The 22897-nt window shown below is 37.0% G+C and overlaps 2 protein-coding genes across 6 annotated transcripts in view; one reads left to right on the top strand and one right to left on the bottom strand.

Moving 5' to 3' along the window:
- LOC139808278 (uncharacterized) overlaps positions 1-1925 on the top strand; it is a 40680-nt gene extending 38755 nt beyond the window's left edge. For all 4 annotated transcript variants that reach the window (XM_071770100.1, XM_071770109.1, XM_071770091.1 and 1 more), the window contains one exon: positions 222-1925. In XM_071770100.1, coding sequence (XP_071626201.1) covers positions 222-473 — 252 coding nt within the window. In that variant the 3' untranslated portion in view covers positions 474-1925. The remainder of the gene's footprint in view (positions 1-221) is intronic.
- The window catches only part of LOC139808264 (uncharacterized), an 87346-nt gene extending 70604 nt beyond the window's left edge, over positions 1-16742 (bottom strand). Inside the window, exons 1-2 of one of the 2 annotated variants that reach the window (XM_071770062.1) lie at positions 16289-16742; positions 6869-6969 (exon numbers count right to left, since the gene is read on the bottom strand). In XM_071770062.1, coding sequence (XP_071626163.1) covers positions 6869-6914 — 46 coding nt within the window. In that variant the 5' untranslated portion in view covers positions 6915-6969; positions 16289-16742. Of the gene's footprint in view, positions 1-6868; positions 6970-13780; positions 14234-16288 lie in introns of those variants that run through there. The other variant, XM_071770053.1, reaches the window with a different exon arrangement.
- Between the last annotated feature and the right edge of the window lie 6155 nt (positions 16743-22897).

Below are 22897 nucleotides of genomic sequence, written 5' to 3'. Positions count from 1 at the left end.
ATGTTTCCAAAAGTTGCAATATAATTTTAAAAAAGATAACAAAAAAGAAGAAATATGTGCTAAATGTAACAAAACAATATTATTCTTGCAAATTGCGTTATGCACGACATGAACAGATATTCTCTTTTTATGTTGTTATAAATATTTAGATATTTTTATTATCATAATTAATGATTAAAATAAAATTAAAAGGATGTAAAATAAAAAAAAATTATTTCCAGGGAATCAATCCGCATCGCGACGGCGTACAAGTACCACGGTTTCCTGCCCCACCGACTCCGAGACCACCCGCCCAGACTCCTAGCGCGTGTGTTTGGGCAGTTGTTCACTGTTGTTCAGCCAATAACAATCGTCTCGTGAAGTGTTTCGAATCATTGGGCTGCCCTGGGATTAATTGGGATCCTAACCCGTGCAGAAGTCCTATCGCGAATGCTGCCAGAAAAGAGGTTCTGCAGTTCTATTCCAACGCGTAAAATAACATCGACAAGATTCAGCCTTCACTTTTCCAGAGACAAATATCAACAGGAAAAAAAAGGCAAAAACTCTCTTCAACACCGACGGCTCTCTCTCTCTCTCTCTCTCTCTCTCTCTCTCTCTCTCTCTCTCTCTCTCACACACACACACACACACACACACACACACACACACACACACACACACACACACACACACACACACACGAAAAGTTTCGAGTTACTGTACTTCAAATCAATTTGTGCATGTGTGACTTTTCTACTGGCTCCGTACAAATATTTGTGTCGCTAGACAGAAGAGCTCAGTAAGTAGACTTAGATATTTGCAGAACGTAAGATCTTGATGTTTTTACTTGTTGCGATATCAGTGATAGTTTTAATGATCCGAATTTTTAATAAACTGAAATTAAGTAAGAAACTATCATGAATAAATATTACAACCTCAGAAATTCAGTGTTTTTATGACAAAAACTCAATAAAAAATAAAAGATAATTAAATCGAATTGAATATATGTTAAAATTGTTGAAATATTAATAATAACGTTTTAAATTAATATTAAAATATATTTTTCTGTATTTGACATAAAATATAAATGTGCTGAAAAACATTTATATTTATAAATATTAGAGAGAGAGAGAGAGAGAGAGAGAGAGAGAGAGAGAGAAAATAGAAAAATACAAAAATGCCTTAAAAATTTTAAATGTTAAAATGCATTAATTTTTTACATCCAACAACACAATTATTTTCAATTTCCGAATATTTGTAAAACTCTATCTTCTCTATACAGAAAGAAAATAAACGATATGTAAGACTATATTTCGAAGAAAGTTAGTTTAAATCAGAGGTGAGAGTAATTAACAAGTCAAATATATAAAACTCTACCTTACGCTACCTTTGATGTGTTGAGTTATCGTATATTATATAATGAAAATTATATATTATTTTACAATAATTGCGAATTAAAACGATATTTTTTTATTCGCTTATTTCAACAATAGTGCGCATTAGATAGACTTATATAGTGTGACTAGTAATTAACAATAGTTTAAAAGACGTTTAAAAGTTTGAACTTTTAAAATGTAGCAAGCAGTATTTGTCTTAAGCAACGTCGAAGATCAATAAAACGTGTTTTGTAGAATAATAATCGATTAGTCTTTAATATTGATCGGTAGCCAACATCGTAGCACTACCTCGCGTAGCGCGTGTAAAGTTACGTATGTACAGCTCTGTGAAGAAAAAAAAATATACGAAAAACCTATGACACGTTTCGCCGTCATGTTTGCGTGTGCAAACACAGCGTGCGAAATATTGTAAATCTTTTATACGTAGCCGAGTCGAGTTGTATTTTTGCAGCTTTCCCACATGTGATATAGGAGGTAGGCTCTAATGTGCTGTAACCAGACGAATATTTATGTACCGTACGCAAAGAAAGTAATAAAGAGTTATCTGTATACTTGTATAACCCAAAACACCTGTCCGCGTTTTCGCTTCGCGCAACGATCAAACTTCGTTACGTATGCAAAACTTGATCAACTCGTGGTAGGTAACTCGCCGTGACACTGACGTGTCTGTACACTCTTTTAAATTACATAACGACCGTAAAATATGAAAAAATTACATATTTATTTTTGTATATTTTTTTAAAATAGTTATCGTACTTCACATAAGTGCCTAATATTGTGATAAAAAATATATCACATGTATAAAATATTGTAATATTGATAATAAATTTATAATTTAAATCTTATATCTGTGATTCGAAATATTTGTGCAATCGTAATTTATTTTTTAGCTTAAATTAAGCTTTGAAAAACATAGACAAATTTTTTATACGTCTATTTATCATTCAAAATTATTTTAACAAAATTTTATAGATTCAATCATAATTAAAGATATAACATTAAAATCAGAATACTGCAATGTGGGTGTGTGTGGATGTTATTAGGAAAATAATAAATCCGCGAATCTTGTTACAGAAAAATCGATTACACCCAAGTTCCTCAAACCATCATTAAAATATCTTTTGCTGATAGCAAGAGAACCATAAGAACTATAAAAACCGAACGTTTCGAATTATGAAAGCAAGATGCTTGGAGTATTATCCGAATAAGAAAGATTTATAATTGATGACTCGTGCATGGATTTACGATAATCGCTTATGACATTCGCCGACGAGTCGAACCTTCCTGCATTACATTTATCTGCACCATCGCCTTCTCTCTTTCTCGCAACTTCTTTTTTCTCGTTGTTTTGGTCGTGGCCGATAACGAGGCCATTCAACGCTTAAGAGCTAGCAAACGTTTCCCGTCCAATCAATCGCATTGTGAATCCAAAGGCGCCACCTCGCATCCCTCGCGTCTCGATACGCGCGGTAAGGCAAAAGCAAATAACCGACTATTGACGCGAGCAACCACTTTGTATAATGCATTGCGTGTCGTGCTAGTTGCAATCGTCGATGCATTTGGTACAAAATTACTGCGACGAAAATTGGAAACGTCACTTTGCATCGGGCGCACGCTTGTCAAACTTTAATAAACATTTTTACCGTTTACGCGCTCGATCGGAGTCCATTCAATAAGGAAACAACGTATTCCAATCATTTTAATTAAAATATAATATATTTGCTTGCAGGGTTGCATTTTTAATAAACGCAAGCGAGTATAGTTAAAATACAAATTTTATTAAAATAGAGATTGAAATTAATTGAAATGCAAAGCGAAGAGTACAAGTAGTTTGAATTTTACCGGTTGCGTAATAGATGACACGCGCTTCTTTTAGCACTCGTGCGCGAATTATGTTAATCATGGTAGCGTATCTAACCATTGAACAATGCGGTCAAGGCAAACGGGTATTGTCTATATATAGTTCGCTCTTTTTTCCACGGATTATATGTCTTTTCATCATATTCAAACACTAAACGATAATTTCTGCAACATTACATAATTCGACAGTACAATTCACTCAAATATAATGATATAACACTGTCCAGGCTTCCTTGTACTTCAAAACTTGTATATTGTATCTTATTATATATTATGAAATAATTTTTAGAATGCATAACATTCCCAAGTTAAATTTTCAGCAAAAATAGTCTTTTGTTTTCGCGGCGTTACTGTCACGCTCTATTATCTTTCCATATCTTTCACACGCGGAGAGTGTGTGGATATTTCTTTAGCATTGTGCTAATCGAAAGACGACATCTAAAAACTCAATAAATTATATTCAATAAAAAAAAAAAAAAAAAAAAAAACGACAGAGAGCAGATATAAGCTGTCGCGGATTAACAGCTAATACAAATATCTTCACGGAAGAGATAAAAAGCTTGCTATATTGGATTGTAATAAATACAGGTACGAGGTTTCAGGTTAGAGATGAAGTTGTTACGCGGCGTATTACATTACAACAACTTGTCAAAGATGCACAGTGCAGATCATCTCGCGCGAGATAGAGATAAATTTTCTGTCTGAAGTTTCCTAGCATCACGTACACATAAACCCTTAACAACAGACTGTCGACAGAGTTGCCTGTCGACAGCGTGTCGGCAACAGACGTGCATCCAACATCCTCAAGGATCATCCCTAAGGATATTGTTTTCTCAGTATGGTATCTCGATATATATCCAACAATAAGATGCACTTTGCCGTGCGCTATATCTTTATATCCTTTTGCGATTCACCTGCATTTTTTCTCGACTTTTAGTTTGTTTTGTGGAACACAATAAGATAAAGCAATTCATAAGACTCGACTTATCTCAATGTAATGCGATTCACAACGTTTATTAAAGACACATCGAGCTTTTACCAAAAGCTTATAACATTTAATTCGCAAAGAATATCTTTTTTGATGTTAGTATAATTTTTTTAACATTATGTTACTGCGTGAAATATAATTACAATTATTGCATTGTATTTTTATTATTTATTAGAGATTAGAGATATCTTATCGCTACAATTTTGATAAAACTATGACATAATATGGATCATCTTGCACATTAAAAATGTAATATTAAACCATAAAATAATACTACAAAATAAAAATATAAAATTAAATTAATAGATTAAATATAAGAGAGATATAGATATCAGATTGTATAAAATTATTTCAGCGTGCCACGACTGAAAAACATACTACTTTTGTTTATTAATCAAACAAATTGAGCGACGTGGATGCAACAGTTTCTTTTCACCAAAACAAGGCTCACGGCGTGAAAAAACTTTCTTTTTTCTGTTACGATCTCATCTCTCATCTTCTTGCCTCAACTTGGCGGACAACAAGCGAGCGCACGTTCTGTCGTTGGTCTGATGCATCCGCGCGCAAATAGATAACTCGCGCGATGCTCTGCACCGGAAAACTGTGCACTTGTAGTGACAAACGGCCCATTCGCGTATATACGTGCCACCTTTGTGTCAGCATGTTGCTTTTGTTGAATCACTCGTATTATTCGTCTAAAAGAGTCACCTAACGCGTCGAGTTTTAAACAGTTTTCTTGGCTGTCCTATGTTTGCGATTAGAATTTTTGTAGATTGCAAATTGTTCTTAAAAGCAATCTAAGCTAAATCGTTCCCTCTGCATCAAAAATTACTACATTTCTTTCTATGGCTATTTAATAATTTAATCAATGTTAAAGAAAAACTTATTATAAATTAATATTTCACACGTCTTCAATAAAACGTTTAAAATTTCCTAATAATTCTTTCATATAAATATATATAATAATGTATGTAATATATATTTGTAAAGAAATATATTAAATATGGGATATTCATATATTTTGATTAATTATTATTTAATCTAACTAATTACTTTGCTAATAAGATAATATAATTTGATTTTGATTAATATATCTGAGACCATATCAATATGAAATATTTATATATTTTGATTAATTATTATTGATTAATCTAATTGATTAATTTGCTAATAAGATATTATTATAATTTGACTTCGATTAATACCTATATCTGGAATCAGAACTTTGTTCTTGCGAATATTATCATTGTGATTCACGAATGCAGAGACATGCATTACCTACCTTATTCTTTCATCCGAAGAATACGAATAAAATCAAATAGCTAGCGGCGCCGGAAAACGTTCCAGATTCTTTCATGTGTAAAACTACGCCGAAATTACCTATGCATCATTGTTCGCGAACGTGTGCATCTAGGAGGACTATTTGCATGATTAAAGTATTTCTGTGATTCACTGCTTTTAAATTATATTATCATAACAAGCTTAATAACACCGCTTAATAAAGTTCGAAATTATAATCGCAAATTAATTTACACATCCTCGGCTTAATATTAAATTCATTTTTTACGTAATACATTTAAACATTTGATCTTGTATTTGTATTTACACTATTATCTTTAACTCTTTATAATATACTGATTAATCAATTAATCAGTAACATCTTCACAATTAATTGATTATATATTTTTAAAAAGTCAACCGCTCGTTATAAGCTAAGCTATATCTAATAAGATAAATAGCTCAAGACCAGCAAAAATAGCAAAAATATATGATTATGTATTTTTTATGTGTTAAGCCATTCAAAGATGTAAATTTACTTCAATTTATATTACGTTACTCCGCATTATGTTCCATGTTAAATTTTGTTTTTAAAATTCTTTCAACAAATGGTTTACGCGCAAAATCAAGGAACAAACAGCGTTGAAGTGGAAATACGACTGTACCGAAATCCGGGATACAACAACGTCGCGAGTGTGTGCACAGTCGAGAGGGCAAGCAAGCACTCTCGCGCGGTATCGAGGTATCTCTTACGCGAGTAGTCGCAACGAGCAAACAACGACAGGTAACGGCATGCAGCGCCGACATATATCTACCTTGTATCGAGGAAGTGGAAAATAAGGGTGGAAGCGCAAATGTACGCGGCATGGTCTTTCCACCCTGTTCCTCCTTCGATTCAATTCCTCCGCCACACATATACAAATACGTGCTATTCCTTTCCCGAGATAACAGCGATAACATACGAGACACGATATTCGCGTATCGAAATTCCGATCGTCCAAATGTCACTTTTGCCTAGCTCGATCGACAGGCAAAACGTTCTCTGGTCGTTCTACGTGCGTGGCAGCGTGTTGCCAGTTTGTGGGATTCCTTTGATCGCGATTTTGAACGTAAAGTGGATGTCGCGAAACGCAACCAAAAATAAGCGACGAAGCAAATGATTTTCAAACGAAAGAGTAAGAAAATTGGCTTTTAATCACATTGCGTAAATCACATTGTCTTTGTGATAAAAATATTTATCTCGTTATTTAAAATCACTGCTTGCCAATAATCTTGATATTACGGATATCGACAAATATATTTAATTTATTTGGCATGTACTACTTGGCATTTCTCTTCACGTTTAAAATTGGTAAAACAAACTCACCGCCATCACTGCGCTGCGTAACGCCTCTCTTGTCCCCTTTTCCCATAGTTCCTTCTCCCGTTGTTCCCTTCAGAATAAGATGCTCGTTCCTTCGGTCCCACCTAGAATCCAATTGCAAAATATTTCGTTATATTATTTTCTGTAACACATACGTGCAATGAATATCTATATACGCGTGCACGTATACGTAAACATCTACATAGTTATTCGTGCCAGTCACACAATTTCTTTTATTCCACCGTGTAAATATAGTCCCTGTTTTCCGCACGAGTATATAAAACCCGTCGCAAAAGATAAACGAGATTCCGACTACGCGATATGAAATTGCAATCGTTTTTCCCGATTACAAAAAAGCATATGTACCACGTGTTCATTGTCTATAGTCTATACAATGATCGTTTATACAATGACATCAGGTTTGATGCGGTTTATGACCGGAAAAAATAATATTTGCGACTCGAGTACTATTTTATTGAAGCATTTAATGTTACCACATGTATTTATAATTGATTTAATCGAATGTTAAATAAATAACTTTTCAAAATATGAATTAATATTTTCTAATTATAGTATCGATTTGTTTGCAATTTTAAATTTCACGAATCTTAGTGATTTCATGTTCAGATCGGATCAAATAAACATTGATAACAATCTCAAATAAAAGTTTAATAGAAAACATAAATTATTAATATTTTCAATATTATTACGTATATGTTACATACTAATTTTTTATGTTTACGTTTGTTTAAATTTTATAAAACTACATATCTGTGGAAGAAATTGACTAATTATATAAAATTAAAAATATTAACTAAAAGAAATATTCCTGATATTCTCATCATTAAAATATTATAGACCGAACCATTTCTTCAGAGCATTCTTATATCTTTATAATTCGAACTTTATAAAATAAGTAAGTAATACGCGTAAGTATTTAATCAAGCAAGAATCGTTTCCCATAATCTCACAATATGTCGATACAATAGCCCGAAGGGACTTATTTAATCGTCTGCCATTGAGAAAAGCCAATAATATTGCATTTCGCAAAATGAAGATTTATCGTGCGTCATTGTACGCGTCCAATCTCTTTACGAATGTCTCCCGGAAAGAATTTATCGTGCCGTGGACACGACTGAAAAATATAGGCGCGACTGTTAACCCTCGTCACTATTTGTCGATCTGATTTATTCTTTAGAAGACGTGCTATTTATATATAAAAAGAACAACCTTTTTTTTGAACAATCGGGTTCTCATAAAAATGTAATACCGGCAATTCTCTCAACCGTCCGTAACTTTAGTTTAAAGCCCAACGTAAACCTGATACCTATTTACGAGCACGATATTACACGTCAAGGGGGAGACAGAAGTGGAGGAAAAGGAAATCTCGTTCGCAATTTTGAATTTCACGAGCCTTTGTGGCACCGTCTCTTGTTCCACACAGGCCGGATCGAATTTACGCATGCATCACTGTGGCATGATGCACTGCTGGTGCACTGAAACGCACACTAGTAACACTAGGAGATTTTAAGTTGTCTAGACACAGTAGCGCTATATTTTACTGGATTAATAATGTTTTATTTATTAAAAACTGGCGTATATTATAATAGCAAATTAATTGTTAAGATACTGCAATTTCCGATTGTCCGAAGTGTACTAGAATTAATTTGCTGCTGTAACTACTCTATAAGCAATATCTTTAGTGATTTAAGATACCGAAAAAAAAGATCGTTAACAAAGTACGGAATACTTCAGTTCCATAATGCATCTGGAAGGAAATGTACGGGCAACTAGGTATCATGCTGGTCACGTGCCATCGGCGAAGAATGTTTCTGTTAATAATATAAAACGGAGACGCGTGATTCTCTTTCTTTCTCTATTCTTCTTGCAACGCGATCCATAACTTTGTGAACATAGGAGAGATTAAAAAGATCAACGATAAAACAAGAAATTTTGCATATTTACATTATTCCTATTTTTTTTTCTTTTGGAATAAATCAATCATGTTTACGAACTCAACCATAGTCAAACATTAATCTTGTTTGTGTTCTCTAGTTTTCTTTATCGTTAATACAAAAATATCTCAACACAATTATACGATACAAAATATACGATAGAAAGTATAGTTCTTATTTCTAGATCAGGATATTATATATATATATATATATATATATATATATATATATATATATATATATATAATACATACATATATAATACATATATATATATGTATATATTTAATTTCACAGAATTTTATTTTTAAAAATGTTAAACTGTTAAATTCTCTAACAGTAAATTTTTGAAATATAATGTTAAATTATTCTTTGAAAAATGCATATAATTTTCAAATCCAAACGTATTTGATATTTTCTTCTTGAATCCCTCAACATATAAATGTAAAATACTTAACAAATTAAAAAAAATATTGTATATTTTAAAAAGTATTTATAAAAACATACGAAAGAAATTTTTAAAAGCTTGAAAAGAAAAATGCATGATAACATTAGAGTCAAACAAATCGCACTGGTTCTATTTGCATGCGTCTCTCTGTACGCGATTTCGGTAAACGAACACGACACCAGAACATAAATTAAAGGATAAACGGTATGTAACATGTCGATGCATCGGTCCTAAGTTTCGGGCCACGAGGGAAATGAGCGCGATAGGGCCCAACATGCTCTCATGCTAAACGATCGAGGATATAGCGCGCCATGCCATTCCGACCGAGAGTTTCGCAACGCTGTTACAGCGCTTCCGGACGAATAAGTAACGAGTTTACGCTCGCAGCTCGCAGGATTTCAATTTCGCGTTGAAAACTTATTGGAACACTATCGTCGTATTCTCCGCTCTCGCTCCTAACAAGTTGCATTGAACGTCAAGTTTAAAATATAGCTGACTATATTACATGCGAATGAATAATCATGACATTGTGTAACATTCAAGCGGAATCTTGTCTGGTGATTTATAATATTTCTATTGCCCGAGAGAAAATACAAAAGCACATTTATTTCTTAATATAATACAATTCAAAATGCACAAAGTCTCTTTTAAATATAAAAACAAAATTTTTTTTAAATAATAAAAAATATTCTTTTGGAGTATTTATAATACTCTCCTTACAAAATATTTTGGAAACTTTTCACAAATATTATACATTTTTATATCTTAATAATCTTTAGAAGTCTCTCTATTAATTAAATTTATTTTACGTATTAAATTACACAAACTAAAATTATATTTTTGGATAATTTACATATTTCCATATAACTAAAATATCAGTTTTTTGTACTCTCTTTTAAAGATTAAAACACATATCTCTCTAAATTATACACCTTATACGTGTCCAGCGATTCAACTATTCCACACGATTCTGTCTCTACCAGAGAGAATTAAAATGCATTTCTTGCTAATTTGTATATTTTTATGTATTTCAACGATCAAGATATGTTTCTTTTTAACATGGCATGTATATATGCCTATACTATCTAAAGGATAAAAGAAAATATATCGTACCGCGAGCTCTCATTCAAAATATTGACCTTTTCGACGAGTAAGCAAACAGTGGAAACCTGATGTTTCGTATATCAGACGGATTCAACGATTCCGGAACATCTAATAAAAAAGGAAATATGCAAACGGTTCGTTTTATGATCTGAGGTTTTACTCATGGAAGAATACATTTCTCGTGTTTGCTGTAATAGTTATGTTTTCAAAGTTTCTTTTTTACGAAACGATCGATTACACAAGCTGTTATAAAGAAGTCGGTAAACATTAAACCGAGTTTAACATTATTACTTCTCTAATCTTTGCTAAACCGATTAATTTTAGATATATTAAATATTATTAAAAAGTTACATTATGAACAACCGCAACGTTCTGAATTTTTGCGACAAGTTTTCGTTTTTATTGAATCGAAATATTAATTTACTTCTTTCAATACCATAAATTCTCAATTGACAAGAAGTAAAAAGCGCGAAGAGATCCCCAACTCAAATCCCTGCATTCGAATGTGTCGTAAAAATATCTTGACCTCGACAAGCTTATCAAAAACCAGCTATACGTCTCCGTATCATGTGCCGCACTATAACGCGAGCAAACGTGCGACCCGAGGTCGAAGTTCTCCTTCCTTTTCGACTTATCTCCGCGAAGAGGATTTTCCAATCCTGCCTGCCATGATCTCGCTGCAGTGCGTCCGTAGGACGCTGATAAGGGATCGGAGACTGCTCTTTGAAGATTCGATATCTCTGTGAAAGGTATCGACGGAGCCTTCATTAAACCGGTCGAGGAGCGAAACGACGTAATCGCGAGATGAAATCGTCGCTACAGAACGATCCATACGATGCGTACTGAGGAAAGGAAAGACAGGAACAGCGCGTAAGAGCCGCGACCGAGCCTGATGGAGATCGCTGCTATCGGAGAATTTCGCAATTTCCGGCTGAATCCAACAATTTCCTCTCGACGACGCGTTCGTCGCACGCGGCGCGGAACTTTTCGCGCAATAGACCGACCAGTTGGTCTAATTTACGTTATGGTCGCGAGCTGGAATTGAAGGGGCAAATTCCGGAAGCGGAACGATAGAAGGGCAAACACCGGAGAATCGAAGAAATGTAACATTCATAGCGCTTTGGAGTTATTGACTGTCAGATTATTGACTTGTGTCGATAACCTACACCTTTCTTGATTTAATCATGAGTCCGTTTTCTATTGCTAAACTGACTGCACTAGTTCAGAGTTTATCTTCTTTACTCCACGTATAGGAAGGAAAAAGATAAACTCTGAACTAGTGCAGCCAGTTCAGCAATAAAAAACAGACCCCATGTTTCTTTTTCTGCACTGTTTTCTTTTGTAAAAGAAAATCTACGAAAGAATTACAATTAAATAATACATGTACAGTAGTAATTATAAAATATAAAGCAACATGTGTGTGTGTGCATGTTGTATATATATGCATGCAACTTTCTCTTTAATAAAATTGCTTCTCAAATTAAAATTATATATTATATACGTGATTGCTGCAAGTGAGACGATTATTATCGATGGAAAGAGATTAACACTGTCTGTGAAATGAAAGACATATGTTGATATTTTGCCATTGAAAAATTAATTGGATTTTCCTAAATTACTTTCACGAGAGAACATTAAGAATTCTGCACATCCACAAGATAACTAGCCCGTTAAACTTAATTCCCGTGCTGATAAATCAGAGAACAAAGCCCTGAGTGTGTCGCTAAGTCGAATTTGATAATACTGAGACTATATAGGTTCTCTTGCGAGAACCAATAAATCAGGTATGCTGATCCTCTTCAACCCTTTCCTTTCCTCGATACTAGCGCGAAAACCCTAGATCTAAAGTCACGGAAGATTCGAGTTAAACGTTAGGAATTGTAAACAAAATTCGCGAGACTACCATATTATCATACTTATACTCTGGCGAGCTCGTAATAAACGATCTTTTGCGATATCGTCTATTCTTATGCAAAATACATGTCCTTGTCCCATGCATATACTACATACGTATGACACATCTATATATAGACAATGATATGTATTTTGCATATATGTATATATGTATATTGCTCTTTTATACATAAAATTCCAAAACAAAGTTATGCCATCTCAAGCGAATAGCTCGTCATCAAACGTGTATAATGTTACAAAATATGCGCATATAGATAAGTACTCGATTTCTGGGTTCCTTTCACAATAAATTCCAAAGCATTCTTGCAATATTCTTTCGCGTATCTATGATAAGAATGCGTCGCAAAAAAATCTTGCGACGCATTTAATTTTAACTAAAATTTTTGCATTATTCAGAATTTTGCTTGTGTTATGTATAAAAATATATAATTATAATATCATGTTATGCATTACGTTATTTTGATTATCATATATTCTAATGTGCGCGTATATGCTATCTTCCTTGCGAAAATATTAAAGTTCCATGTAACCTCGTCTACATCTCAAGTTTAATAAATATCGATTAATCATCATCTAGCTTCTGCTATAATAGCATTTTATTTATGATACTCCAACAAGTACATAATTGCTCGCATTTATTCAAAGAAATTTTAATTTTATCAATCCGAATAAAAATCTCATCCGTTTTAATAAATTATAAGATAAATGCTACAACCGTTTTCAATTGTAAGAATTCATTGTGCCTCGAGTTTATCGAGAAAAGTATTCCTCTCGTTCCTCATTTCTCCATTCATGTTGGAAGTTAAAATCTACTAAAGGACAACCTTTTTCACCAATACTTCAAACTTTATCTTTATTATTTTCTTATTCGAAACTCACAGACTTACTATGACATCTGTCTCTGTTTTCGCAATCGTTTTCGCAACTTAATAATCTGTATGACGTTCTTCACTCTTCCTTATCTTTTTATCATCTAATTAATCTAATTTATTTCACGTCTTACTATCTACATGCAACAATTATTTTAAAATACTAATTAATTATAATCCATTAACTGCAATAAAATTTTCTATAAATTTTACATTCGCCAATATCTTAACGCACCATTGTAAAGCGCTGATCTTGGCAAAAAAAAAATACTTTAGAATTCCTACTGTCGTTCGAACAAAAAATAATAGTTCTACGAGATTAACACTAGAAAAATTTTTAGCAATTAAGCACGATTTTCTCTCTATTTTATATCCGAATATTTTTCTCTCTGAAAAAGAAAATCTCTACTTCTAATTTTGCTAATTAAATCAATCCTTAATTCTCCACTGTGTGTACCTTATCTTCTCTATAACGCAACTAATTTGACACCAGGCCAACGAGTGCGACCGACAAATTTCTCATTTCTTCAGCAAGGGTCGGAACTAATTTTTTACGGAATTGAGTTTCCTCGGTATACCGAATACCTCGGTAAACAGGCGCGGGAATTTAATATTAATCGCTCACCTTTATCTCGCGTTACAACTCGTCACGGGCATACCGCCGAGAGCGCCTAACTTCCGTCACAGCACGACTAGTAGTCCACTCTCGATCCGCCACTCTTCTCTCAGCGATTATGCGTACCGTGCGAGAAGAGGGTAGTATCGCACCCCTCTCACCCGCTCGGAAAATGCGCGACTGATGATTTTGCACCGATATCTACCCGTTCATCGCGACCCTCGCTTTCTCTCGCTCTCCTACTCTCTCTCTCTCTCTCTCTCTCTCTCTCTCTCTCTCTTTCTTTTTTTTTCCCCGTTTTCACTCGCTCATTATCGTGCGTTATGCTAAAACCGAATTGGCTTTCTCTCTTGTCGAGTGGACCACCCTATCAAATGTACATGTCTCTTGCCATCTTAGATTTTTGCGTCCCGCAAGGTGTGAACGACTCTCGGGACCGACCGGCACCGACTGAACTCCTGCCGGACGGCAACCCGGAGGACGACGTTCGTGCTCCTGCGCTCCGCGATTCTCCCCGAACGACCCGAAGCCCGGAGCCCGGAGCTGGGCGTCCTCTGGCACGGATTACTTCAAGAATGGACCAGGCTGATAACGTAGAATTCTCGCATCGATACGATTCTACCAACATCGAATAATTCTCGCCAACGTTTATAACTACAAACTGCTCTTTTACTTATTATTAGATTCATAAAACTGTATAATTAGCATTAGTTCACGTTAGATAGAATCAGCCCTACGTGAGTGTTAACGCCTCATTTCTTTTAAATCACATTTATAATATTGTATCATTATACTAATTATTTTCAATAATTTCAACTTGATATATTTGTCGTTGTTTACATTAGTGAATATAATTTTTAGTTACCGAATGCTAAAAGCTTAATGCTTTTCAAAAAAATTTAATCTAAACGGACATGTCGTATATATAGTAATACAAATTTATTGGATATTTATTGTCTCCAGAACTTGACATTTCCTAAAATGGCTCATTCAGATTTGTATTAAGAAAGAATAAAACTTTCTTTTTACTGGCTACTGATATAATAAATTAAGAATTTATCGATAGAGTGAATGTCAAAACGGAGAACTCGTATACCGATAAATGGCATCAACGAATTCAATGAGTCGAGTGACAAAACGATTGATCAAAATATTAATAGAATTAAGAAAAAAATATAATAAAAAAATTAATTTAATCCAAATGTTATTAAATTGCTGATTATTTATTATCGACTATAAGTGAAACAGAGAAAGAGAGAGAAAGAGAGAGAGAGAGAGAGAGGGAGGGAGAAGGAGAAGAAAGAATGTGTTAGTTAATTGGGGATAAATTTATAATATCTAGGTAATAACATAATTTTAACTATTATACCATGTTGTACAATATTGGTTGCATTATTGACTGAATGTATCAGTTGCAGGAAACGAGATATTAAAGCTTTATAAAAAACTGACAAATATTCCGATTTAAAAAATTGATGAGATCAATATTATCACATCCTATAAAAGGTCCAATAACTTGTGATTTTTTGTTTTCACTGTATTCAATTAACAGTTATATTTGTTCTTAACCATTTACCTTGTTTTTATGTCCGAAGAACAGGGGAGGGGGGGAGAAACGTGTTCCGTGGAAATTTTCATGGAAATATTCTGCATATCGCGATCGAGTTTAAAAATGTTACGACGCACTCGTCGCTAGAACGCATTCGTTACCAATTAAAGCGCATAAAATATTAAAACCTTAGTATGATATTATCGTTACGTTGCATTAACGTATATATTTACGTTGTGGATGTTAACGACATCTGAATATCAGAGCGACAGTCGCTCGAATAAAGGCTTCTGAAAGGCCGAAGGGGAATATCGGTCAACACGTTTCCACCGCGATACATTTTTACAGCGCGATGTCGTTCCTTATCTCGTCTATTGTTTCATTATTGCGTTATCACGTAGCGGCCCGAATCCGTAATAGACGAGAATCGAAATGGCTCACGATTAAGCCTTCCGGCGCCAAATCCGAGAGGCGGCCTGAAGATCTTCAATTACCCTTTGCAAAAGGAAATATTTGATCGCGGCAATATAATCGCGACTAAATATTCATAAATTTTCGATACCCGGGCTCACTTTCGTCCTCGACTCAGGACAGGATCGCCACGAGGAAACGGAGAAAACACCCGTGTTCCCCGCCGAAACGCGATTCATAATTCATGACTCGTCTATCTACTACGGGGGGGGGGAAGGGTGACTCGAGGCAGCATCAGGGCCCTTATGCATATTGATACTTTCGCGAGAACGTTAACTCTTTCCACTCTCCCGAATACTTAGACGTTGCGCGCTCGACGGTGTTGTCGTACGAGATGTTTGCGCATAATTCCACTCATCGTGTTTAGATACCCCGGTGCTCATTCGCGTGCCCCCGGGAAATGTTTGCGCAATCCCCCCTCGACGATATCTCCCTCCATCCCCCGCCGTTCGAGACGATAAGTTAACCGATAAATACTTCGCTTCGCGTTATCTTACCTCGAACGCTCTCTTCCTCTTTCCTTGTTTGACGATGCTTCAGCAGCGGAGCAGGGATCTGGACTCTCTCTCGAGAGCAAGGTTCGCTCTCTCTCTCTCTCGAAGGCGCCGCGACTGCAAAACGCCAAACTCCTCGCCCCTCGGCGCCATCTTACTCCATGTCGCGGCCGCCGCCGTGCTCGTTAACGGTCCGAATACTCCGATCGCCACGATCGCGCGACAATTTTCTCGACCCTTCTCCACGACTCGAGCGATACGCGCGACACATGATTAACACGATTCGACACTCCCGAGATACGTCTACGCCTCGCACTCATCCTCCCGTCTATGTACATACATATTGTAGTACGTACAACGCAAGACGCTATAGAAAAGCCCGAAATTCGGCCGCGCGCGAACCTTCCCAACGCGACGTGACGCGACGGCAATTCACACGACACTTTCACGCTTGAGTGACTCCCGCCTCGATGTGTACGATTAGGCGCGCCGGTTGTTTGTTTATACTCGCGAGACGTTGGCCGGCGTGCGCGAGGAGAAGGGGGAGAGGTCCGCTTATCGTATTATTCCGAAACGCCACGCGACACGGTAAAGACGTAGCGTACCGATGGACGACGAGCGACGCGAAGTTGACGACGATCATCGAGCGACTTCACGCAGTTCACGCCGTTTCGTACTTATCCCTTTCGACACTCTGAACGCGAATCGAACGAACCGTCGTCGGTAATCAACGATGGTTCGATACGCAATTTGACTTGCACGCCGGATTTACCGCCGAGAGAGAAATGTCGTTTGTTAAACGCGAGAAACGCTGACGTCTGCGCGAGATACGAATATATATGCAATTTCGATCGTGGCGATCGTGCGATATGCTCGGCATTGACTATTATAAAGCCTTGTGTCCACGATACTAGAAATCGCCCCGAGATCTCGGACGGAGAAAAAATTGACCAATCATATTTCGGCAATTGACCAATGCGATTGGTTAATTCCTTCTCCGTCCGAGATCTCGGAGCGATTTCTAGCATCGTGGACGCAAAGCTAAGATAGACGCGAACGCGACTCATTCGCGAATAACGCGGGAGGACGGTAACTGCAGCTCGATTTCTAATCGACGCGGCGCGAAATTAAACGATGAGATTTAGAGAGATAATTAATGACAATATACTTTGATACGAGACGACACGCGACGGTTTAACACGTGCGAGCATTTTTAATTACGTACACGATTTCCATGAAGAGCGAAATGCAGCTAGGCGTTTTTACTCCGTTTCTCGATTACGGCGCGAAATAACAGGGCTATTACTCGACAACGGACGTGACGTCGATCACGCGACATTTTCAAATAATACGTTTAACCGTTTATAGTTTAATTGAATTCAAATTTCGATATCGTAGAAATCTCGTGGTCTTCGTGCTGATGTAGTAGGCACGCAAATCAAAGTATAACACGTTTTGCCGCGCTTGTAGCATATCACAAATTGATATTCTTCGAAATTAGACATTTGATAATAGCCCAAGTTGATTTTTGGTGTCAATGCGTCGATGAACAGTCGATGTCGAGTCTCTGGGGCTCGATTCTTGAATTTATTAAAAGAAACGTATGCGCAAATTCTGCTCTTACAGAAAAGTTGCAAGTCGATTGGCTATCGCATGACTTTTAGCCCGTGCTTTTAGCCAATCAACTTGCAACGTTCCTGTAAAAACAGAATTTGCGCAAACGTTTCTCTCGCGAATAAATTCGAGAATCGAGCCCACGGTTTTCGTCATTTTTCAACGTCATAGTTATTTTTATGTTAATTGCGTAATTATGAATATTTCTATGAAGATTTTTATTGTCTTTCGGACAATTTTGTATCGAATTGATGCAAAATCGAAAAGCACAGTATATTCGATGTAGAATTGGGAGGGAAGCAAAAGACAATAATAGCATAAGAACAATTATAATGAGATCAAAAATTGACAAAAATATCAACAAATATTCGACGACCATTCATCGACGCATCGATATCAAATCGACGTCGATTCGACTAATCATTCCCGGCCGGGAGTTTATTTGAGATTCAATTTAATCCCGTTTAACACACGTGCGATTTTATTTTCGCATTTCGCTTCTTTATTCCGATTTTTCAATACAGGCGGAGCGGCGGTTGCGTTCAATTGGTATTCACGATACGCTGCCGTGCCGCGCGACACGCGATAAATTTTTCCGAATGCTTTCGAATAGCGGCGATTAATTAATCGGCAGCGTATATGTGATCGAGGTCGATAGATAATTACGTCCGACAATGTTAATGCAACGCGCGATCACGGAATATGAGAGCATATAGAGGCATAGATGTGTCGCCACGGATCGCCGAATTACAAACGTTTACAACGGAACGGCGCGCGGCGCGGAGCTCGCGGCTCTCGTCAACAAGAGTGGGGATGGAGAGGGGATAGGGTGACCGTAGACAACAATGCGCGGCGCGCGTTCGACGTGTCTAGTTATTTCCCCCCCACTCGGTTCCCACCACTCGTGAGCCTCGGCTCCAGTCCATTTCCGAATACCTGGCATACCTGTGCGATCGTCCGTCGGAGCGTCTCGGTGCGTATCGAAGTCTCACGTTACCGTTTCTCTCGCATCTTACATTCGTGAACAAGGTTGAATGTGATAGACATTACGTATCAAGAATGCCGAGTCTCACATACTGCCATATCTATCGTACATTAACGTGTTGCGCGGATGATTACGACAGTTAATTTGCTCGTTCAAATGTGTCGTGCCGGTCGTGCGAGCGGTGCGAGTCACGGAGTACGCGATCGAGACTTTGCATTCGATTCTCACACGTAGATTAGAAGTTTTCCTCGCTTTTTATAATTTCTGAAAGTGAAAGATACATAACGCGGAGAGTGCCGAATCGCGTATCGGCGACTGTGTCGCCGTAAGAATCCATCGCTGTTCGCTCGTCAAGCATTTACGGAGCATCGAATGAAATATCAAAGTGCGTGAAGTTGTTCGACGATTACCGCTGCGTTCACGTCGCTCGTCAATGAACGACGACGACGACGCGCGCTACGTTCACTCATTACCGTGTCGCGGTGCGTCTCGGAGCGACGGAGTAAATCGCGTCCGGTGCGTTTCGCTTTTCGTGCTCGCCGAAAAACGAATGTGCCAAACGATCATCGAGAGTGCCTAAACGTGCGGCGGGCGACGGTCGGATAATAATGAATGGCGCATATCTTAGCGTCGCGCGAATCGCGAGATTGTCAGGAGCGTCGCGTCGGTGCGTGCTCGAGTTTCACGTCGGCGGCGTTTCTATCGTGTTCTATCGTGTTCTAATCGCCGAAAGCGTAAGTATTTGACGTACGGATATAGAACGGGATGCGCGAAGTTACGAGGCTAGGCGACTGCGACAGTTAATTATTTTCGCCGGTCTGAGCGTGGAATCGTGTGATCGTATTCGATTCGGAGCGAATATTAATACGAGACATATACGAGTGCGACCGCGGATTCTCGCAACCTGACACGAACGTGCGCCGTGTAACATATGTTGTAACCCTCGTGGCAATTCGGAGTGCAAACTCGGTGTCGCCTCTCCTGCTCCTCCCGTCCGTCTCTTTTTATTCGACGAAAAATGAGAGTCGCGTGCAAAGTGCCGAATTACGTGTCGCGCGATTATGATAAACTCATTATTCGCGCGGTATCGTTTAATCGCCAGGGGTGTTAAACGCGCGTTATTCGAATTTCATATTGTGTGTTTTTTTTTATTCGCGCTTTATAACCGCCGAACGTGAATCCGGCGTGTAAATGTATATCGGGCGAGATATCGGGAGTGCCGAATTATATAATACGCGCCGCGCGTGCAATTGTAATAGGTCGTTATTCGTATAACAGGGTAAATCGCGCGAACCGTTATACGCCGCGGAGTGTCGAATTGCGCGAACGAGCCGTTGTCTGTGCTTGTGAAATTATTGCTAATGGACGCTTCGTGTGACGCGACGCGTCGCGACGCCTCACGGATGCAGCTTCAAAGGCGGGACACGGCTTGTGAATGCGGCAACTGATGCTATTGGTAAGATAATTTATATAAATTCGTATAACAATTTTTCTATTTCGATTTCCAATAAGTTTCAAACTAAAAAAATTATAAATACAATTTTATTCCTTCGATTTTATATTATTATTTGAATATTTCTTAAACTGGGGTTTTATGATAAAAATAAAGAAAGCGAAAGATTTATAAAATTATTTATTTATTACAAAAAATCGTGCGGAATATGTCTAATTTGAATTTAGATAATGATTTAAAAAATATTAATTATACATATTATTTATTTTACAGGATATACCTGGTTAGGTGACAATAGCAGCGACTGAATCGGTGAGTGAATCATTTCATATATTATACTCGCGTATCTATTTGCGATAACAGAAAATTGTCTCATAATGGTCATGTTTTAATATTTTATATGTTTTAATATACTTATAATATGAATCACATTTCATATCATACTTGCGTATCTATTTGCGATAACAGAAAGTTATCTCATAATGGTCATGTTTTAATACTTTCGTTAAAAAATACTGTGCGTTACAACTACTTCTTTGAGAATCTAGCACAGTATTGGCGAGCAAAAAATATCGTTCCAAGAGAAATTATATATAGAGCGTGTTAAATCTTTAAAAAAGATTAAAACCAATTTTCACGTAAGAAATGTCATGTAATAAAATTATACCCAGATCTCGTTAGATTTTTGAGAAAGTCGCACATTAAAAATATCTAATAACATAATATATGATATTTGATAAAAACACATTTGCATACTAATGTAAAATCCATGAAAATATTTGTTCAAAATTTAAACGCTAATTTATCCCTAGTCATTATTAAACATCAGAATTTTTTTCACTGATTGTGAATAAAAGTGAAACGAGATAATACTAAGATCTCAATTATATGATTGTTTGATAAAGTAATATGAAATAATCGCAAATCGACAATTAATCGTGCAAGTTCTCTGTCGCATATCTATTCGCTGTCTTATAGCGAAACGTTTTGGGAAGTCGTAGTAATTCTTCGCATAACCGGGCGTTTTACATCGAAACTGCTGGTTTTGCCAGGAGGCAGCCACCGTTTCCGATGGCTGAGCCTTGCCAAAGCTCAGCAGTCAACCACGATGATATATAGATATATGCATACGAGATGATATCGCGAGCGGGATATTTCGAAGTTTTATTTGATTCCCGGCAACGCGGAAACACGAATACGTCACTCGAAAATGTAACGAAGACATTTACTTTTATATTTTGTATATTGCACATTGTAACGGTTAGTAATTGCTCAATCGTTTAGAAATAAATCAATCATAATCGCGACGTTCGAATAAGCAGATTTAACTCTTTATTGCTTTTTAATGACGCTTGCAAGTATCGATATAAACACCAAAAACTGAGTATTAATATTTATTTTATCTGTCCGCATTTTTGAGAATATGCCACAAAATCGATTCTAATTATCGAAATCTATTCTCAACGTTATCAAAAATTTATTCTCTTGGTAGGGAAATATCTAAATCAATTCCAAATTCAGAAAATGTATCTCTTTTTTACTTTCTTTACACATTCTCCAATATATCTTGCGTTTTTTCATATTTATTCAAACTGCTTGCCTCAAAACAACGCGAAGCAATAGAGAGTTAAGCAAATTCCTGGCGTAAAACTGGCGGGACGTGCTACATTTCGAGGAAACGAGCCGGCGCCGACTTTAAATAAAGCAAGAAAGGAAAAAGGAATGGGGAAATCGAGATATATCCAAGACCAACGCCTATGGTCGAGCTTAATTATTTCGCTCGCGCGCGACGGCGGCAGATTAGAATAAAGCTCACTTTGCGGCGAAAAGACTTCGCCTCGAGAGGAGCAAACGCAATCTGAAGTTGCCAAGTGCGGCTAGGAAAGGGGGTAGAATGGGGGAGAGGGGAGGGGGAAGGATTGGCTCGCCGGTCTCTGCTCGACCAACACGGATGAAAAAAACTCCGATGGAGTTCCGGCGTGGCCTCCTCGGTCTGGTTTGGCCCCAGGAAGCGGCGAGAATTTAATTAAGAATTTCCGCGGATGGCGAGGGCACCATATTGCCGTGACACACACGCGTCACCCGGCCGCGAATCACGCGACTTTCTCCCTCTTCCCCCTCAGCCACCCCTAATTAAATTGAAAGAAATCTCACTCTATTGTTCTCTTCTTCTTTCACCATTCGATATCCTTCTCTTTCTCCTTCTTGAGCTTCGTCTCCCCCTCAGTATACTGGTTGTCGATCTCTTTCTTCCTATACCGTGGAGTCCCTTCGGTGCCAATTCGATGGTTCCGGCTGCGGAAAAGTTCGCGAAGGAAGGAAATTTGCATTTTAACCTTCGTATCCCCGAGGGTTTATTTCACTATGCCACTTGTGGGGTACTTGCTATTAATACAGATAAATGAGACGACTATGTTCGAAAATTGATATAAAATTAAATCTTCCAATTCTTCATTTATACACGTTTACTCTTATTATTTTAATTTTAATTAAAATACTTTGAAACTAATATTATTTTATAATATGAATTACATAGGTATATTAGCATGTAATAATTAAA

The sequence above is a fragment of the Temnothorax longispinosus genome, chromosome 1 (genome assembly GCF_030848805.1).
Source record: "Temnothorax longispinosus isolate EJ_2023e chromosome 1, Tlon_JGU_v1, whole genome shotgun sequence".
NCBI classification, from domain to species: Eukaryota; Metazoa; Arthropoda; class Insecta; order Hymenoptera; family Formicidae; genus Temnothorax; species Temnothorax longispinosus.
Note: the sequence above shows the minus strand (reverse complement) of the source record. Positions and strands in the feature narration are given on the sequence as shown.